This window comes from Fusarium keratoplasticum, chromosome 4, assembly GCF_025433545.1.
Source record: "Fusarium keratoplasticum isolate Fu6.1 chromosome 4, whole genome shotgun sequence".
Lineage (NCBI taxonomy): Eukaryota > Fungi > Ascomycota > Sordariomycetes > Hypocreales > Nectriaceae > Fusarium > Fusarium keratoplasticum.
Genome location: NC_070532.1, coordinates 4851991 through 4873386, shown reverse-complemented (window position 1 = coordinate 4873386; position 21396 = coordinate 4851991). Strand labels below are relative to the sequence as shown.

General features: G+C 45.8%; 4 protein-coding genes across 4 annotated transcripts; 2 read left to right on the top strand and 2 right to left on the bottom strand.

Moving 5' to 3' along the window:
• Window positions 1-264: 264 nt before the first annotated feature.
• On the top strand, window positions 265-1617 carry NCS57_00651800 (uncharacterized protein; the record flags this gene model as incomplete). Its single annotated transcript, XM_053056404.1, has 1 exon — window positions 265-1617. One exon carries the CDS (start codon window positions 265-267, stop codon window positions 1615-1617), a length of 1353 nt encoding a protein of 450 aa, XP_052915359.1.
• A 466-nt stretch (window positions 1618-2083) lies between these two features.
• NCS57_00651700 (AB hydrolase-1 domain-containing protein) lies at window positions 2084-3043 on the bottom strand (the record flags this gene model as incomplete). The annotated part of the gene is made up of 1 exon (XM_053056403.1): window positions 2084-3043. The coding sequence occupies one exon, from the start codon at window positions 3041-3043 to the stop codon at window positions 2084-2086; it is 960 nt and encodes a 319-aa protein (XP_052915358.1).
• A 1522-nt stretch (window positions 3044-4565) lies between these two features.
• Window positions 4566-7291, bottom strand: NCS57_00651600 (uncharacterized protein; the record flags this gene model as incomplete). Its single annotated transcript, XM_053056402.1, has 7 exons — window positions 4566-4600; window positions 4653-5580; window positions 5634-6459; window positions 6510-6662; window positions 6713-6950; window positions 7002-7076; window positions 7129-7291. 7 exons carry the CDS (start codon window positions 7289-7291, stop codon window positions 4566-4568), a joined length of 2418 nt encoding a protein of 805 aa, XP_052915357.1.
• An 829-nt stretch (window positions 7292-8120) lies between these two features.
• NCS57_00651500 (Catalase) lies at window positions 8121-10468 on the top strand (the record flags this gene model as incomplete). Its single annotated transcript, XM_053056401.1, has 2 exons — window positions 8121-8414; window positions 8471-10468. The coding sequence occupies 2 exons, from the start codon at window positions 8121-8123 to the stop codon at window positions 10466-10468; spliced, it is 2292 nt and encodes a 763-aa protein (XP_052915356.1).
• Window positions 10469-21396: the final 10928 nt, after the last annotated feature.

Below are 21396 nucleotides of genomic sequence, written 5' to 3'. Positions count from 1 at the left end.
ATCAGGGATGAAGATGTCGGTTTTGCTTGTTGAACACTACTCGACGAGAGCCTTGCGTGAGGGCTGGCGAGTACGTGTCGTCTTGCCCATCTTCGGAGTACATTGCGATCGTTGGACCAAATCACTCGATCTCCGTCGGCAGCCAGAATTTGCCTACTTGTTCATATCCGCATATCTGAGCTGGAGTCCCCGTAGCCTTCCGGTGCATGTTCCGGCTCTGTAGCCTTTTCATTCGTTAGCAGACCTTTTCCGATCGTTACCAGTATGGCCCAATTGCTCTCGCATAGCCTCCTAGCTCGGGGGCTTCCCCTGATCGCACATGAGCAAGACTCCAAACCATGGAACTTCTCCAACCGCAAATACTACGACATTACTCCACCGAGCGAAGTCTCAGAGACAGAAGGGGGTATTCAACCTACTGAGACAGAGTCAATCGACTTAACAACGGAGCCTCTTGTCGCTGTCATTGGAGTTGGCTATGTCGGCGAGCACCTTGTTGGAGTCTTTTCCAAGAACTTCAATGTGCTTGGATACGACGTCTCTGAAGCTCGAACGCAGCAACTGGCTCAGAAACAAACGGCCGAGAGCAGAGTGCGGTTCACCTCCAAGGCATGTGATCTTGCAGATGCCACCCACTTTCTCATCTCGGTGCCAACCCTGTTGCTTCCTGACAAGACCATCGACTCTTCCTATCTCAAGAGCGCTCTTTCATCCGTTGGCCTCTATGCCCGTCGAGGCGCGGTCGTGGTCGTCGAGAGTTCTGTGGCTGTCGGAATGACACGCGAGCTGCTTGGCCCGCTCGCCAAAGAAAGGGGATTCTTTGCCGGCATGTCGCCAGAGCGCGTCGATCCTGGCCGTGTCGAGCCGCCGGCTCACTCCATACCAAAGATTGTTTCGGGGCTCGACGATGTAGTGCCAGGCTCGCTTGACGCCATCCTCCGGCTCTATTCGCAAAGCTTCGATCAAGTTGTCCCGGTCTCGCGTCCAGAGGTTGCCGAAATGATGAAGCTGTATGAGAACTGCCAGCGTATGGTCTGCATCGCCTATGCCAACGAGATGGCAGATGCCTGCCTTGGGCACGGCATTGACCCCTACGAGGTGTGTCGGGCAGCTTCAACCAAGCCCTTTGGCTACCAGCCCTTCTCTCCCGGACTTGGTGTTGGAGGACACTGTATTCCTGTCAATCCGTGGTATCTACTCTCCAACAGTAGTTTCCCTCTTCTTCGAACCGCGGCTGAGAAGATGCATACCCGTCCCGCGGAAATTGCCCGCCGCGCTGTCGATCGTCTCTACAGCGAAAGCCGTGAAGGAATGCGGCCGCGGGTCTTGGTCGTCGGCATCGGCTTCAAACGAGGGCAGTCCCATCTCGCAAACTCCCCTTGCCTCGAACTTGCAAAGAGCCTGGTGTTGACCGAGAAGGTTGATGTCACCTGGGCAGATCCATTGGTCTCACAGGACGCGATCCCTCAGATCACGCGTTTATCCGAGAGCGATTGGACAGCTGAAGCGTTGGGGCGCCTCTTTGACATGATTATCGTTTCTTTCCGTCAAGATGGTCTTGATTTCGATGTGTTGGATCGTGTCCAAGGCGTGCATGTTGAGCAGTGGTGTGTTTGATGTTTGGGAGAAAATCTTGGAGTTTCGAAATGTTGTTTCTTTGGCGAAAGCAGGTTGCGTGGTGAAGGTGGAAAGCGCCACCTCAGCGTTCTAGTATCAACAGACCCTCGATACCTTCCTTCCCCCTCGTTCTTTCCTTTGTCTTTTCCTTTGTCTTTTCGATAAAACACGAAGAGATAGATGCACGAGTTTTGAGTGGTCGAATTGACGAGTATAACCAAGCTGCCCTCCGAATTCCAGAGCAAGGTCTAGGGTGGCAGTCAATCGCCTGGGACTCGCACTCTTCTTTGAACACGGCCTGTAATAAATCACCCCTTTTTATCATGGTATGGAAGATAGTGATATTTACATATTCTATGATACATCCGAGGTAGGTTGTGTTCAAAAAGGCAGGCTGCCAACCAAGGCATCTGTGGTACAGCCCAGATCTCATTGCGAGCCATACCATACACATTACCTCCCAGTATTATCTTTCAGCAATTTTTAGGAGCTCATCGCAATAGTGAACAAATTTGACCACCAACGTATTGTGCGTCTCTCCCTCGACCTCCCGAAGCTGCGACCCAGCCACTCTCTCAGCAATCCATTTGCCCATGTGGACCGTGGTGTTGACATCCTCAGTTCCATACCACATAATTAAAGGTCTCTTGCTCTCCGATGCGAAGGTGATATCTTGGAGCTTAAAGTCCCACTCCTGCGCAAACAATTTCGACTCATACAAGTGAGCATCGACACCCTGGATTGTTGCTTCAACAAAGGTTGTGGTGAGATGGTGCACAACTCCTGGTTTGCTCATGATCTCTTTTTCTCGGCCTTTCATAGTGTTGACGAAAGCCTGCTGTGTCTTTTCCGCTTCGGCTAACATTGATGGATCAACGGTCCATTCTTCTAGGGGACCTGTGAAGTTGCCTTTCCGGCTCGGAATCGGGAGGCGAAGGAAGAACCCAAGTAGCCCAGGCGTCCACTTGGCCATTTTGAGGCTGAAAGCCGTAGCCCAGTGGGCACCCTCGAATCCAGACTCAAAAGGTGACAAGCCCCCGAGGACCGCCACGGCTCGAAGACCTTCTTCTGGGCGGATGTACCTGGCACATGCCAGGGCATACGGACCACCACCACTCTGACCCATGACTGCGTATTCCGAAAGATTGAGTTGTTTTGCGAGTGCCCGAACATCGCTGGCATATCCTCCGATGGTTCGCCCAGGGTGGACCTCAGACCGGCCGAAGCCTGGTCGGTCTGGGGCGATCAGTCGGATATTGCAGTCATGAAGCTCCTGGTGAAATTCGGCACACTCGAGGCGAGAAGAAGGGGTTCCGTGAAGGTAGATGATCGGTCGTCCATTTGGGGAGCCGAATTCGGCCCATGAAATGAGTCGCTTGGTGGAGGGGAGGCGAAATGTTAACAGATTTCGAGGACTTGTAGTCATCACTGTTTGCATTTGAGGTCGGCGGACCTCAGGGTGAGGTTGAAATCGGATTGAAGGGCAGTGATAATAATTGACGCAGCTTTGAGCAATTGAGATCGAGGGGACTTGGAGGAGGCTTCAGCTTTCCAATCGACCTATGGATCATGGCGGAACCTGCTCTTTATACCTCGTGCCTGGCTTCGATTGCTTTCTAGCTGACTTGAGGTCATCGTATCGCGTATTTGACACCAGGAGGATGAACCCCACTGAAGGATGCTAAAATGTTACGCGTCTTATTGGCCTGTGGCTTACATCCAGTGCTTGGCAATGATATTGGGGGTTCTCAAGCATCTCTCACTATAAGGTGCTGGAATGATAAAGCGGCCAGGCAGTATACCTAACAAAGTAGCCAAAGGTATTTGACCTCTTGCCTTCAGTCAAAAGATCTCTTGGCCCCTGTTGATTCCGAATTCCACCACCGGGCCGGCAGGGATCACATCCCCATGCTCCACTCGGGCCCGTGTCATGCCGTGTGGAGCCCCGTGGCGGGAACGGGCCGGACTACCGGACGGCCAGGTCGTTAAGATCAACGTTTGACACTCCGATCCTGAGAAAGACCCGATGCTATAGTTCATTCCCTATCCAGAATTTCTCAATTCCTCTAAAAGCCAAGCTCCTAGTGATTATACTGTAACTACTGGCTCTCTTGAAGTATGCATCTGGAAGTACTTATCCCTGGTCACTAGGTTGGCATGCTAATCCGGTCTGTTATCAACTGCTTGAGCTACAGGCTATGTTCTTCATCTTCTCTCATAGCGATTGAACTCTATTCTCTCGTTCTCGCCGGAAATTCAAACATGACACACCTCGGCACGACTCGTTGCTCATATCAACTGGTCGACCTCCTCATCTCGCATCCGATCAGCGGACTCGACAAGCTCTCTCGTCTGAGGTGAAACCACCTGCACAGCCGCTTGCCACGCATTTCCCAGCATCGATGACTTCGTTTGCGTTGCAAAAAGTAGTGTGGTAGCAAGGAGTAGTGCAAAGTGCATGAAGACGAGGCCAAGGACGATACCAAGCCCAGTCCACCGAGCTGGGACGAGAGCACCAGTTGCATGTATTGTTGTTACTGAATGCTCGATGTTAAAGTATGGCGGCAGGTCATAGTAAGCCATCTGGTATAGCCGAGACACTGACACAGACATCCAAGGCTCAATATGAGGAGGCCATTTGCGCCATGCTTCCCATCTTGACAAAAGTGCCTCTATTTCTAGGCTGTGCATCCAAAGAATCGTTTCTCAAACGCAGATGAGTGTGGACATGATAGGATCTGGGATATGGGGCTCGTCGTATGATAGAAAAACCACAAGCTCAGTAAAGACCGCAAACCCTCAGCTATTTGGGTGTGATTCTGCCTCGTATCTCGTATCCCGATACCAATGCATGCACCGAAGCTGAACTCAGCCGGAACCTATTACGCTCGGTTTCTCATGCCAAATTGAAATCGCCCGTGTTCCCCGTATACAGGCTGCAGATCCCTTTAGAAGTCGGGCATATCATACAACTCGTCTGGGTCTGCAAATCCGTTAACACCGATAAACATGGAAGAAGTGTGTGCAAAACTCACCGGTGCCCTCATCTCTAATATACGCCTTGACTTCTTCAACTCTTGTATCAATCTTCTTCAACATGCCGTCTAGTTTATTCTTGACCTCGTCCTTGCACTTGGCGGCACCTCTCAGCGCTCGCTTCGCCACATCAAACCTGCTCACCCCGTTAACCAACATCATGTCGAACGGCGTCGTCGTGGTTCCCTCTTCTTTGTATCCTTCAACTGTCATGCGGTGCAAACCAGGACGACCAAAGAGGAGGCCCTGGAGCTCCGCAGCGTAGCCGTGATAGTTGAAGCACACGGCCTTGTCCTCGGTGAACATGTCTAGAAAGTCGACTCGACTGAGCGCGTGTGGATGGTGAGATTCAGAAGCAAGCACCATGAGATCCGTTACGTTGATAACACGGACTCGCAGGTCTGGAAGTAGCTGTCGGAGCATCTCGGCGGCCTTGACAACCTCAAAGGTCACCTCGACACCGACCCCAACAAGCACAACGTCAGGGTCCTTTCCACCGTCAGTAGATGCAAACTTCCAGACTCCCGCACCCTTTCTGCAATGCTCCGCAGCGTCAGAAGGCGAAAGGTAGACAGCCGTCGGCTGCTTGGAGCCGATCATGAGGTTGACATAGTTCTTGGACTTCAGGCAGTGATGGATGGTACTGAGGAAGCAGTTGGCGTCGGGAGGCAGATACACCCGCGCGGCCTCGGCCTTGAGATTCAGCACGGCTCCGATGAAGGATGGGTTTTGATGCGAGAAGCCGTTGTGCTCCTGGCGGGCCCAGGTGCTGGACTCAATATAGTTGATGGAGCTGAGGGAGCCTCTCCATTCCACCTCGCCTGCAACCTTGTTGAACTTGGAATACTGGACCATCATGGTGTGGATGATGCCCAGGAAGGACTCATAGCTGGGGAATAGCGCAGTCCGACCCGTGAGAGTGTAGCCCTGCTGGGAGTTAGCTTTCATCTGGTCGCCCAACGTGCAATGGCTCTGCTTACCTGCATCCATCCCTGGCAACAATGCTCAGAGAGGATTTCAATGACCCGACCACCTTGAGCCCGCGAGTACTCGTCCCATTGGAAGTTTCGACCTGTATGCTCGAGAACTGCATTGAGCTTATTGCTCTCCAGCTCATCAGGAGAGAAAATACGGAAGCTCTTGGGGTTCTCGGTAATGACCTTGTCCAGGAACTTGCCCGTCTGCTGCATGCAGCTGCTCTGCTGAGAGATTTCCACAGAAAACGGCTTCCAATCAGGGAGTTTGAGGGCCTTGTACGGGTCGTACGTCTGCTTAAGCTGTCCAAGCCTCTTTTCATCCTTCTGGGGTATGATCTCCAAGATGCTCTTGGTAGGTTTCCCGTCCTTGAGCAACCGACCTGCGTCGTAGGTCTGGAGCCAGTCCTGCAAAATCTTTAGGTGCTTCTCATCCTTGTTGGCGTTGGGAATGGGGATCTGGTGAGCGCGAAATGAGCCTTCAATGATGTCATTGTCAACTTTTTTGGGGCCCGTCCAGCCCTTGGGGGTTCGAAGGATAATCATGGGCCATCGCGGTTTCGCAATCGGCTTGCCCTCTCGCGCAGCTCTCTGAATGCTCCTGATCTCGCTGATGGCCCATTCTAAAGCGCTCGCAAGTTCGACGTCGATCTCATTCAAGGTCTCAACGATGGCCGGCTGATATCCGTAGCCAGAGAACAAGCTGACAAGTTCCTTGTTGTCCATGCAGCCAAAGATGGTGCGCTCACTGATTTTGAACCCATTGGCATGGAGGATGGGGATGACCGCTCCAGACTCTGCGGGATCTATGTACTTGATGGAATGCCAGGCGCTGTGAGCAAATTAGGAATTTGATCTTCTGTCTTGGATAGCTGAACTTGCGCTGCAGTTGGGCCGCTCTCAGCCTCACCGTCGCCAATAACACATGTAACAATGAGGTCAGGGTTGTCCATGACTGCACCGAACGACACTGCTAGGGCATAGCCAAGCTCACCGCCCTCGTGGATGGATCCCGGGGTTTCAGAGTTGATATGACTGATGGCTACATTAGCAAGACATGTTGCCCTGAAAAATTATTGTCTCACCTGGGAAAACCTCCGGGAACAGAGAAGCCTGTGATGAGGTTTCGTAGACCATCTTTGTTAACACCATACTTTTGAGGAAAGAATCGCTCCAAGGAGCCCTCAAGCCATAGGGATGCCAGAGCGGCCGGAGCGCCGTGACCGGGCCCAATAACATAAATCATGTCCAAGTCATGATTCCGGATTAATAGATTGAGATGAGACCATACGAGGATGAGGCCAGGACATGTTCCCCAGTGACCTGTGGTGGTTAGCCAAGCGTGGTTGAGTGTAGAGGCAGTGAGCTACGCACCCAACAGCCGTGGCTTGATATCTTCTAATCGCAAGTCTCTCTCGAGTAAGACATTGTCCCGGAGGAATATCATGGCTATTTGATGGGTGTCAGCAAGTTTCTCCCATTCAAGGGCGGGTCACCATACACCCAGCAAGATAGCATGCTGCTTGTTGAAAGTCTTTCAGGGACTGCGCAACACTCTTGTCCAGGACCTTCTTTGGCGGCCTCGCGGCAAGGTCCAGGGTCTCATATGGCAACCGACTCTCGAGCGGCGCCGGGTTGGGTCTGTCAATGACTTCGCCGGGCATCTTGTTCGAAGGTCAAGTTTACAGGTATTGCGGTATCGCAAAGGAAGTGAGACGAGGTGCACAACGCCAAAACATAGTAAAAGAGTTTGTGTCTGAGAATCTACAGGCCGAAAAGGTCCGACTGGGCCGACATAATTGTGACGACAAACCAAGCATGAAATGATGTTATATCAATGACGTCGATGACGTCGCTTTGACAAACGCCCTATTTAACAAAATATCTTGACAATCAAAACTGTACTGCAGCGAATAAACAAAAGAAGGAATAAAAAAGTCAAAAGATGGAAAAATATCTACTTCGCTCTCCGTGACTTTCTCTAAGATCAGTGCTTCGAGATAATAATGTCACTCGGGGCGGGAGGCGTTGAACACGCCGGCTTCTGGAAGCTCCATAGAAGGCGGCTACCAAGCAGCTAAACAAGTCTCCTGCAATAACTTGAACTGTAGCTGTCATTGAAGATTCGAGATTCCACATCAAGACATTACAAACGGGCCCCGGCCGATTCGCCAGCCTCCAGGAAAGACGGCGCCGATCTTTCCGGAGCAATTCTCCGTGACTGAGGCCAGTGTAACCTGGCAGACGACGATCACATCCCTCAGAGAAGCATTTCCCACAGTGCCACAAAGCCTGGTTGTAAATGACACGCCCTTCATAGGCCAATCGCTGTCGGAGGAATTCCTCCTGACAAGTAATGACGATTTACTTGCTTCAACCACTTCCGTGGCCAAACCTCCCTTGCAGTGGCATTTCCCCGCTCACGATTGAGGAATGAACGCAGTTGTGACGTAAAATGAACGTGCCTTTGGACGAGGCCCGGAGTCGTATAAGATGAGCGTTAGCCAGGGCGCCCTGGATAAGAGTATTGTCCACACATGCCCAGATACCCTGAGTTCGCGATACGAAATGTCCGAGCAAATAATTGGGACTATCAAGCACGCAGTCATGGGTTCCAAGAGCGACAAGATCGATCAGCTCAAGACCACCATGGTCCAGCCTGACGAAAAGTCGAGGATCACCTCCGACTTTGGCACAAAGCAGAGCAACACAGATAACTGGCTGCGCGTGAATAGAGAGGATCAGACAGGGCCTATGCTCTTGGAGGACACATTTGGTCGAGAAAAGGTATAGTTCTGATAACGTTACCAACCCTCGGACAAAGACTCATCAAGATGTGTTAGATTCACCGTTTTGACCATGAACGTATCCCCGAGCGAGTCGTCCACGCCCGCGGTACCGGAGCTTTCGGTACCTTCAGACTCCACGAGTCGGCCGAAGACGTGACCCACGCCGGCATCCTCACCGACACCTCCCGCGAGACGCCCCTCTTTATCCGCTTCTCCACCGTGCTCGGCAGCCGAGGCTCAGCAGACACAGTCCGCGATGTCCGTGGCTTCGCCGTCAAGTTCTACACCCCTGAGGGAAACTGGGACATTGTGGGCAACAATATCCCCGTCTTCTTCATACAAGATGCCATCAAGTTTCCGGACTTGATTCATGCTGGAAAGCCTGAGCCGCATAATGAAGTGCCCCAAGCGCAGTCGGCACACAACAACTTCTGGGACTTTATGTACATGCACTCCGAGGCGACGCATATGTACTTCTGGACCATGTCCGACCGAGCCATCCCTCGCTCCTTTCGCATGATGCAGGGATTCGGCGTCAACACTTACACACTTATCAACGCAAAGGGAGAGAAGCACTTTGTCAAGTTCCACTTTACTCCTGAGCTGGGAGTTCACTCTCTTGTATGGGATGAGGCCCTCAAGCTCGCGGGCCAGGACCCAGATTTCCACCGCAAGGATCTCTGGGAGGCTATTGAGAACGGGGCGTATCCCAAGTGGAAGTTTGGCATCCAGACCATCCCCGAGTCCAAGGAGCACGACTTTGACTTTGACATTCTCGATGCCACCAAAGTCTGGCCTGAGGATCTCATCCCCGTCCGCTACATCGGCGAACTGGAGCTCAACCGGAACGTCGACGAATTCTTTACCCAGACTGAACAGGTCGCCTTCTGTACCAGTCATGTCGTTCCTGGCATTGGCTTCTCCGACGACCCGCTCCTCCAAGGCCGAAACTTTTCCTACTCTGATACTCAACTCAGTAGACTTGGCATCAACTGGCAGGAGTTGCCCATCAACAGGCCTGTATGCCCTGTCATGAACTTTAACCGCGACGGCGCCATGCGACATACGATTGCCAAGGGCAAGGTTAATTATTGGCCAAACAGATATGGCTACCAGCCGGCAGCTACCAAGGAAGAAGGTGGTTATATCGACTATGCGCAAAAGGTCCAGGGGATCAAGGAGCGAGCATTGAGCGCCAAGTTCAAGGACCACACGTCTCAAGCCCAGCTGTTCTACAACTCGCTCTCTGAGCCAGAGAGAGCGCATCTCCAGGCAGCCCTCTCGTTTGAACTGGATCACTGCGACGAGCCCATTGTCTATGAACGACTCACCCAACGACTATCAGAGGTTGACGGAGTTCTTGCAGAGCTTGTCGCGGACATGGTTGGAGGCAAGAAGCCAGAGGGAGGTAAAACAAACCCTGGAAAGACAGCCAAGAATCTTAGTCAGATGGACTTCCTCCCTGAGACCCCTACGATCGCCACCCGCCGTGTCGGAATCATCGTCGCAGACGGCTACGACCCCATCGCCTTCAACGCCGTGTATGGGGCCATCAAGGCCCAAAATGCCATCCCTTTTGTCATCGCACCGCGCCGCTCAGCAATTTTCTCAGCAGATGAGAACCCAGACTCATCCAAAGGCATCGTTCCCGATCACCACCTCGAAGGCCAGCGCAGCACAATGTTTGACGCCCTATTCATCCCCGGCGGCGAAAGATCCATCCAGACGCTTGCCAAGATCGGTCGTGCCCGGCACTACATCCGTGAAGCATTTGGTCATCTCAAGGCAATTGGCGGTACGGGTGAAGGTGTCCAGTTGATTGAGAATGCTATCCAACTCCCCGAGGTTTCCCTCTCAGAGGCAGATAACGGCGATGTGGTGGAAAGCTATGGCGTTGTGACGCTCAGGAACGCGCGACCCGAGAGTCTGAAGGAGATTGTTAGTGTTGCAAAGAATGCAAAGGGATTTTTGGAACAGTTTGTGTATGCTATTAGCCAGCATCGTTGCTGGCAGCGAGAGCTGGACGGGCTGAATGCCATGGTGGCATATTAACATGGGACTTGGGCAGAGAGTAATGGATTCAATTCACCACATTACCTATGATATTACTTTCAAGGCTACTTATATGAATGCTTTAGTAGTCCCTGTCTGAAGCGGTAATATCTATTGGATTGGGACCTATATAATAGCTCAGAAGGTGGTCACGTGCCTTTAATAGCCGGTTAGGTGATCTCTAGCTCCATGGCAGACTATATAGGCCTAGTTAAAAAAGCTATAGTACCCAGGGGATTAGGTAAGCGAGTTACGTAACCCCTCTGTTTATCACAGAGGGGGCATTATAACCTATAACTACGTCACTACTATAACCGCCTTATGCACTATAATTACCTTATTTCTTTATGAATTAAGGTCTAAATAGCTTTAAATTAAAGTTAGATCTTATTTTTAATTAAAATTAACTATGCCTCGATTTTTAGCTAAAAAAAGCGCCGCTATGGTATATATAGCGTATATATATCTATCTAGGCTATCTATACTACTAATAACTTAGGTAAACCCCTCTCTAGCTAAATATAGCATTAGTAATACCGCTGCGCTTTATTATATAAATACCTCCTTAACTAAGAAATATATATATCTATTAAAAGCTAAGAAATTATTACTTTCTAACTTTAAAGGAGGGACTCTATTAGCACTAATTAGGCTAAAAGAATAAGCTTTAATAATCTTTATTTACTTAATTAAGAATAATATTTTTATTATATTAAAAGCTTTTATTTATAATTATATTAATTTCTTTTAAGGATATTAATTTAATAACCTATAGCCTCTTATATTAATATTATAGGTATAGAGGTTTAAAAAGTATTATTTAAAGCTTTAATATAAATCCCTAAAAGTCTAAGAAATTACCTATGCCGCTAGTAAGATAAATATATAATATATTAATAATTAGTTTAAGGAATTTAATACCTTAATAAATACCTTTAGTATTTAAAAATATAATTTTTAGAACTTTAATAAGACCCCCTTATAAATTAGGTAAATAAATAATAGCCTAAAGCTTTTTTCTATTTAAATAAAATAAAACTTATAAATAATTATCTTTTAGCCTAGGAATAAAAAGTCTTTAATATTTATTAATATTATTAATATAGCTAAGAGGTTAATTCTTTTATTCTTAATACTTATAATAAAGATATTATTAAAGAAATATATATATATTAATATTAATAAGTAGGTTATTCTTATATTTATAGATATAGGTTATAATAACTCTTATTAAGCTATTTAATAGCTATAATACTTTAATTATTATTTCTTTATTATTAGTAAGACCTTTATTAAATCTTTTATTAAGGAATAATTTAATTACTTAATAATTATTATTAAGTCCTAATTTAATAAGAAATATATATTTAAACCTTATTACTAAGTTAAGAAGGTATTAATTTTATATTAGCTCTTATTAATAAATTCCTTTTTTATTTATAAGAATCCTAAATTTATTTAATATTATAAAATATTTAATATTATCTTATATTACCTCTTAAGTTATATAAATTATTATATATAATATCTTAATATTAATATTTATTAATACCTTAAAAATAAATAAAAATATATTCTTAGGGATTTTATAATAGCTAATAATATATAAATCTCTTAATTTAACTTTCTAAACTAATAAAATTATATATATATAGCTATATTTAAGGCCTATTATATATATATTAGCTTTAAAAAATTAGGTATCTTTCTTATTAACCTAAAAGTTATCTTAGGTTTATTTTACTAATATATAAAAGAGTAATAAAAGCCTCTATTCTTAGTAATATTAAATAGGGATAAAATAACTCTAAGGAGAATTAAAAAATAACTTTTTAATTACTTTATTTAAAAGTCTATATCCCTCCTTAATATATTAATATAAAAGGTTATCTAGAGCGCTAAAGTATATATTAATCTCGCTATTATAATATAAAAGTTATAAGAGAATATTATTATATTATAAAAGAACTATATATAACTTAAGGGATATTATATATAAAGTTAATATTAAATTAACGTACATGATAAGCATATGCACCAAACAAGTATGTGCACCAAAAATCCCTCAATCATCACCAATGCCATTTGATCAATTAATTATCAACCAAAAATCATGCCTCAACTCTATTCTGAACGTCAAGTCCTTCTTGCGCTTCAAGCTCTCCAAAATAACCCAAATTTAAGTCTCCGAGGCGCTGCTAGGCTATACCAAGTTAACTATTGGGCCTTACGTCGCCGGCACAATGGCATTCAATCTCGACGCGATTGGATTCCTAAATCACGCAAACTATCTAATCTAGAGGAATAGATTATTATTCAGTTTATTCTCGACCTGGATTCGCGAGGATTTCCCCCGCGACTGCGTAGTGTTGAAGAAATGGCCAATCGATTGCTCGCCGACCGCGACGCGCTACCCGTCGGCAAGCGCTGGGCTTCCAACTTCGTTAAGCGACACCTAGACCTCAAGACGCGTTTTTTTCGGAAGTACGACTACCAGAGAGCTAAGTGCGAAGATCCAGCTATTATTCGTAACTGGTTTACGGTTGTGGCGAACGCAATCGCGAAGTACGGCATCCGATTAGAAGATATCTATAACTTTGATGAGACTGGCTTTATGATGGGTATAATTCAAAAGCGGAATGGTCGTCACAGGCACAGATAGGCGTGGAAAGCCAAAATCAGTGCAGCCTGGAAACCGGGAATGGATTATAGTCATTCAAGCGATCAATGCGGAAGGCTGGGCGATCCCGCCGTTCATCATCGGCGCGGGCCAATATCACCTCGCCAACTGGTACCGAGAAAGCAACCTCCCGGGCGATTGGGCTATTGCGACGACCCAAAATGGCTGGACCGATAACGAGACTGGTCTAGAGTGGCTAAAGCACTTTGACCGGTGTACAACCAATCGATCAATTGGTTCCTATCGTCTCTTGATCCTCGATGGCCATGAAAGTCATCATTCTATCGATTTTGAGAGGTTTTGCCAGGATAACAACATTATCACGCTCTGTATGCCACCTCATTCATCTCATCTGCTTCAGCCCCTTGACGTCGGGTGCTTCAGCGTGCTCAAGAACGCTTACGGTCGAGAAATTGAGCATCTGATCAGATGCTCTATAACCCACGTTTCGAAGACCGAGTTCTTTCCGGCCTTCCACGCCGCATTTCAGGCCACCATGACACAAAGAAATATCAGATCAGCCTTCAGAGGAGCCGGGCTTGTTCCTCTTGACGCGGAAAGTGTGGTCTCGAAGCTTGATGTGCAGCTACGGACTCCAACGCCGCCTGAGGAAGTGGCTGAACCCTTGACCCCTTGGGTCTCAAAGACCCCAAAGACCGTGCTTGAGGCTCAATCTCAGTCAGATTACCTCGAGAGACGAGTTATAACGCACAAAAAGTAGCTCCCCAGAGTCAATTCTAGAAGCTATACGGTCTTCTTCTAAGGGAACAAAGATAGTTATGCATAAGGTTGCCTTACTCGAGGCTCGGGTCAAAGACCTTGAACAGGCGAATGAGATACTAAGCCGGCGCCGGAGGGCAAAAAAGGACCCGACTACAGAAAAGAGGGGTAATGACGGTAGAGGAAGGACGGCAAGCAATTGATCAAATGGATGTTGATGCGCAGGTAGTGGCGGAATCGTCGAGAAGTGGTGGTCAAGGAAGGTCGGCGCGACCGGGTGTTCGGCGTTGTGGTGTCTGCGGCAAGCCCGGCCATAATGCAAGGACCTGTCAGGTAGTAATTGAGACGTCTGGGGAAGAGTATAGTGAGTAGTTTTAATTGATCAAATGGTTTGTGATGTTTTTATTGCGGCTTCTATCTTATGGGTACAGGAAAAGTGGTGCACATACTTGTTTGGTGCACATGCTTATCATGTACGTTAAGGATATTAAAAATAATACTTTTATTATAAGAGAATTAAAATATATAATTAAAATATAAAAAAAAAAGACTAGAGATTAAAATTAAAAAGGCTAACCTAGTAGTAAAATAATATCCTCTAGAGACTTTATAATAATAGTTAGCCGCGCCTCTATAATTGCATAGCTATAAAAGCAAAGAGGGAAAAGGCAGCTATAAAAGCGGCCGCGATAGCTTTATAAGAGGCTAACCGCTAGAGAATAATATCTAAGACGGAAAAAGAGACCTTATGAAACTATAGGCGCCTTTAGATTAAAGCTAATAAGAAAAAATAAGACTTCTAATATTAAATTTAAGATTAGTATATTCTTAAAGCTATTCCCGAGGCCGCTAACTATTTAGCCGACCTTAATAAGGCTATAGCCTTGCGAGGTTAGCTAGATAATATACCTAAAGATATGCTCTTAGTATTATTAGGAGACTTAATACTGCTATTACTTAGTAATGAGGAGGAGGATTATAATAATATTAAGATTATAAATATATAGATTAAAGGATTTATATAAGCTACTTTAGCGGCTAGAAAAGGGGATTATTTACTTAAAAATAGTAATTAAGAAGAGGATTTATTATATTAAGAAGATTAAGGTAGATTTAGCTATAATTATATACCTAATAACTACTTAGATAATAAAAGGGTTAAGGTATATATTATAATAGCTAGGATAATAATTCCTATATTACTATTATGGGCCTAAGACTAGGTATTATATTTACTTATATATAATAATATAGAAATAGCCTTAAGAAGACTTAAATTAATAAAATTAATTAATTAGATTAAGCGCTATTTATTAATAATATTTTTATTAAGATTAGACTTTAATTTATAAAGAAATAAGGTAATTATAATATATAAAGCAGTTATAATAGTAATATAGTTATAAGTTATAATACCCCCTTTATAATAAATAGAGGGGTAGCTTATTATTAGTTAGCCCCCTAGGTATAGCCTAAAAGGGAAAAAAGAAATTAATATTAAGAATAATAATAAAAGTAATATATATAAATTAAAGTAATATATATAATAAGTAAATAAAATAAATAAATAAATAAAATAAAAATCTTAACTTCTTTAATAAAAATTATAATAAAAATATAATAAATTATTTAATTAATTAAAACTATTTATTATATTTTTCTCTAAATATCTTAATTATTACCTAATAAGTCTTTATATTATAATCAGGCTTATTATAAATACTATAGTATTAAATTATTAATTATATTAACCTCCTTTAATTACTACTTTATAATAATTTAGCTATTATTTATATATTAATATTTATTTAATTAATTAATTATTTTCTTTTTTTTATTATTATTACCTTTCTTTTCTATAATTAGGTCTATTTTATCCTTTAGCGCTAACTTAATATTTTATTTACTTATTAAAAGTCTTAGACCTTTGCCCTTATAAGAGCTATCTTATATATAATTACCTTTATTTCTTTTATAAAGACTTTAATACTTTAAGAATTAACTCTAGAGAGCTACTTTAGTGCTTTTTAATTTATTTTTTAAGGTATTTAGATTAAGATTAGGCCTTAAGTATAATCTTTAAGGTCTTTAAAGCCTAAGAGGTTAATTAATTAAATACCTCCTTAATTAGTATTAATATCTATAGCTATATATTAAGCTTCGAGACTATATTTTCTAGGTTAAGGGGAATAATATTAGCTCCTTTAAAAGCCCCCTTAATATTTCTTTTTATTATAATAGCCTTATAACGTATATGATAAGCATGTGCACCAAACAAGTATGTGCACCACTTTTCCTATACCCATAAGATAGAAGCCGCAATAAAAACATCATAAACCATTTGATTAATTAAAACTACTCACTATACTCTTCCCCAGACGTCTCAATTACTACCTGACAGGTCCTTGCATTATGGCCGGGCTTGCCGCAGACACCACAACGCCGAATACCCGGTCGCGCCGACCTTCCTTGACCACCACTTCTCGACGATTCCGCCATTACCTGCGCATCAACATCCATTTGATCAATTGCTTGCCGTCCTTCCTCTACCGTCATTACCCCTCTTTTCTATAGTCGGGTCCTTTTTGCCCTCCGGCGCCGGCTTAGTATCTCATTCGCCTGTTCAAGGTCTTTGACCCGAGCCTCGAGTAAGGCAACCTTATGCATAACTATCTTTGTTCCCTTAGAAGAAGACCGTATAGCTTCTAGAATTGACTCTGGGGAGCTACTTTTGTGCGTTATAACTCGTCTCTCGAGGTAATCTGACTGAGATTGAGCCTCAAGCACGGTCTTTGGGGTCTTTGAGACCCAAGGGGTCAAGGGTTCAGCCACTTCCTCAGGCGGCGTTGGAGTCCGTAGCTGCACATCAAGCTTCGAGACCACACTTTCCGCGTCAAGAGGAACAAGCCCGGCTCCTCTGAAGGCTGATCTGATATTTCTTTGTGTCATGGTGGCCTGAAATGCGGCGTGGAAGGCCGGAAAGAACTCGGTCTTCGAAACGTGGGTTATAGAGCATCTGATCAGATGCTTAATTTCTCGACCGTAAGCGTTCTTGAGCACGCTGAAGCACCCGACGTCAAGGGGCTAAAGCAGATGAGATGAATGAGGTGGCATACAGAGCGTGATAATGTTGTTATCCTGGCAAAACCTCTCAAAATCGATAGAATGATGACTTTCATAGCCATCAAGGATCAAGAGACGATAGGAACCAATTGATCGATTGGTTATACACCGGTCAAAGTGCTTTAGCCACTCTAGACCAGTCTCGTTATCGGTCTAGCCATTTTAGGTCGTCGCAATAGCCCAATCGCCCGGGAGGTTGCTTTCTCGGTACTAGTTGGCGAGGTGATATTGGCCCGCGCCGATAATGAACGGCGGGATCGCCCAGCCTTCCGCATTGATCGCTTGAATGACTGTAATCCATTCCCGGTTTCCAGGCTGCACTGATTTTGGCTTTCCACGCCTATCTGTGCCTATGACGACCATTCCGCTTTGAATTATACCCATCATAAAGCCAGTCTCATCAAAGTTATAGATATCTTCTAATCGGATGCCGTACTTCGCGATTGCGTTCGCCACAACCGTAAACCAGTTACGAATAATAGCTGGATCTTCGCACTTAGCTCTCTAGTAATTGTACTTCCGAAAAAAACGCGTCTTGAGGTCTAGGTGTCGCTTAACGAAGTTAGAAGCCCAGCGCTTGCCGACGGGTAGCGCGTCGCGGTCGGCGAGCAATCGATTGGCCATTTCTTTAATACTACGCAGTCGCGGGGGAAATCCTCGCGAATCCAGGTCGAGAATGAACTGAATAATGATCTGTTCCTCTAGATTAGATAGTTTGCGTGATTTAGGAATCCAATCGCGTCGAGATTGAATGCCATTGTGCCGGCGACGTAAGGCCCAATAGTTAACTTGGTATAGCCTAGCAGCGCCTCGGAGACTTAAATTTGGGTTATTTTGGAGAGCTTGAAGCGCAAGAAGGACTTGACGTTCAGAATAGAGTTGAGGCATGATTTTTGGTTGATAATTAATTGATCAAATGGCATTGGTGATGATTGAGGGATTTTTGGTGCACATACTTGTTTGGTGCATATGCTTATTATGTACGTTATATTATATAAAAGGCTAAAAAGAACTTAGTCTTTAAAATATAGGTAATAAAGTATTTAATTAAATATTTTATTTCTTAATTATAAGTTTTTTTTAATATATTAAAATACTTAATATTAAGGGGCTAAAATAAATAAGATAAATAAGATAATATATAAAGCTAAATAATTTTTTTTTATAATATTTTTTAAAATTAATAAATTAATAATTTTTATAGCTATTAAGGATTAAGAAATAATAAGAATTAATTAATTAATTAATTATATATTTTGTTGGAGAAACAGAACACACCACACCACACAGCCAGATCTTCGCGAATTCCTTTCGTGACCTTTCAAAAGAGGGATCTCACACACTGTCTCGTGATCTCAATAACATAGAAAATAGTAAGGGCAAATGATCAATTGATAGCAATAATGATTACGCCGAGGAAGAAAGCCTGAAGCTCCCCTTTCTCGTCATGATCGATGAAGATGATGATGATGATCAGAGGCCGCGGCCTCTGACCTTTTTCTACGTACAAGAAATTGCCCAACGGCCCAAAAACGGCTTAGCACTCATTTTCCCCAACTCACAGCTCCCCACGAGGCTTTGACACCTGTCCTCACGGTCCCAAAAAGCCTCGTCAAACTTATCCCCCCCCCTACTTCACGTGTTGTTCCCATTGCGCCTCACCCAGCGCCGCGCCCGCCACATGACCATTCCAGATCAATTGATCAAGTGTCCCTGCTCTTCTGCCGTTTCTTCATCCTCTCGTCTCGGCTCTCTTTTGACACCGCAGCAGGTGTCCAAGGCTGGGCGGCAGTGGCCAGAATCTCGTCCCACTGCGAGGGTCTCACCATCCCGCCAGGGAGGTGAGTAGCGTAATTGCCGGTCAGCAATCGTTGCGTAGGCCGGCCACGCACCATACCGAGCCAACTCTTTTCCCCTGGGTTGACTGACATGATCTTTGTCCCCGCCCCAATCGCCTTCCGCTTTGATGCAGCTTCCTCATCGGTCTCGTAGTCTGAGCAAATGAAATCTTCGGCTCCGCGGACGTAAGGTCCTTCTTCGACAACAAAGGGACGCCCGTCTCTAGTTTGACCCCATCCGTAGTCAATTATCATTTGATCAGACGGACCTGGTGGCTTCTGTCCCGTAGTCGTGTCTTCCACACCCTCAGATGAGGAGGGGCTCCCGGTCTGCTGGTACTCGAGCCACTGTTCGACGAAGGTCGTGGCCGCTTCGGAGTCCCCAGGGATAGATTACTGAGGGGCTTGCTTGCGGGTCCAAGGCTGATCCTTCTGATCAGGAGGTGCAGGAGTCGAGGATTTGTCGGCTTGCTTCTGAACCCTGGGTCTTGGGCCGACCGACTTCTTCATCGGCTTCTTCGTCTTTGGGTCGGGCTCATCGTCGTCAGTCGGGACGACTACCCCCTCTTGGTAGATAGGGAAATTGTCCGTGATCTCCACGCCTCGGTCGGTATACCATTTGATCAGTTGCGCAGGGAGGTCAGGAAATGCGACTCCGGAGTTGAGGACTGCAAATGGCCCTGGCCCTTGGGGAATTTCCACCGTATTGCCTAGACCGGCCCGGGGAATTGAGATCAGTCGGTGGGATTGCCAGTTGCTAATGTGGCTGATATCCCCTCACATCTGCCGGCACATATCCTCCCCCAGTCGGTGTAAAGCTGGTCTCGGGACACCGTCTGAGCGAACTCGACCGGACTGTAATTGATCACATCCGCGTAGAGGGATTGCCGCTTTACAAAGACCTTGCTGCGGGTGCTCTTGCGCCAGAAGTAACCGTCCTTGATCCCCAGCTCGTCAAAGATCATAGTCTGGTAGATGCCCTGAATCCCATCCAAGTTGTCATTGTATAGGATGTCTCTGGGCTTTCCCCCTTTAGTCCACGAGTCCGGTAGCCAGTCACGGACCAATAGATCAAATGGTTGCGAGGGTACTACCTCGTTCCCGTCAATGTTCAAGGCTGTGGGGGGACAAATCGTGGCCAACTCGCTTGAAGTCACTCCCACGAGCCCTCTAAGGGTTTGAAAGAGGCAGAACGTGCTGAGGAGACCGCATTCCCATCCCCCTCTCTGTGGAGTCAAGGGAATAGAATGGAAGTTGAAGTGGTATGGTTGACCGGCGCTTGCAAGGTGTTCTCGCCAGGCGATGGAGGCGAGCTTTGCACGGAGCTTCTGATCAGTTGATACAGTATCGAAGTGATAGAAGTCGCCCCTGACCCTGTCCCATATGAATGTGGTGAAGTGCTTGTTGTACCTGAACCTGAAAAAATCCCACAAAGAATCTTTTCCCTCTGCAGGCTTCACGCCACCTCCGAATCCCTCCAAAACCCATGTCATGGTTTGTTGGCACTCTCTCGTAGTCATCGGGGAGGAATGGCGAAGGCTCCTCCCAGTCGGAGTTGTATTCTGGCTTCTTCGCTTGGATGTCGATTTCGTATCGTGCAACTGTAACGACCTTTTCGAGGCCATTCCCAAGCATTCGCAGTACCGCTGAGATCGAGTCATTCAGGAGCATCTCTCCGTCCTTCTCCAGGTCCTGGTGTAAGCGCCACAGAGCTAGCGCATGTTCCCCCCATGACACATTGTAGGTGGGATTATTGAAGTAGTTCCTCTGGAGCTCATCCTTTCCGAGCTTTGATTTGATCAATTGGCGATCGTCTGTTGTACTGGGGTATTCGAAGGTGGCAGAGTCCCAGTGGTCCCATTCCTGTCGTGGCTGAAAGAAGGGCGGCTGCTCAGATTCATACAACTTCTCGATCGTATCAGGGCTGGTCTCATTCTTCTCGAGGAAGCTTCCTGCTCCTCCAAAGTGATTGACCCGAGCCACTAGGTAGGCCATCTTCCCTTTCTTCATGAACCGCGAGTGGTCAACGGGGGGCGAAGAAGACGGTTGGTTGCGTGAGTGGAGGCATCTTGAAGGTTCAAAAGTGTACTCGAGGGTGTAGAGTTGTCGCTGTGGGAAGGTCTTTTCGTTGATTCGTGTGTGGTATGCGCAGTGTATGGTTCTCGTGTAGTTGCGCTTCGTATGATCAAATGGAAAGGCGGTCGATCGGTCTTTTAAGCTCGTCGGTTCCGGGGTGCGAAGGGCTAATCCCAAGGTCGGTCACTGGTCTGCGCTGATCTCGCTGTTGTTGGATAAAGAATGTTGTTTTGTCAGGGGAGTAGATGCGTGCTCTTGAACAGGCGGAAAGGAGGCTTTGTGTTCTGATCAAATGGTCGGCGCGGGTGATTGTGAACAAGGAGCGGGATGTGTCTTTGTGTCTCGAGGAAAGTGAATGAAGGGTCGGTTTGTGTGCGAGGTGTGAAAGAAGGCTGGTGTGTTGTTCTCCCTCTTGTGAGGCTGTCCAGCTCTTTTGTTGTGTGCAGAGGGCGACTGTGAATCACAGCCTTCCACTCAGAGGTCACCTGAAC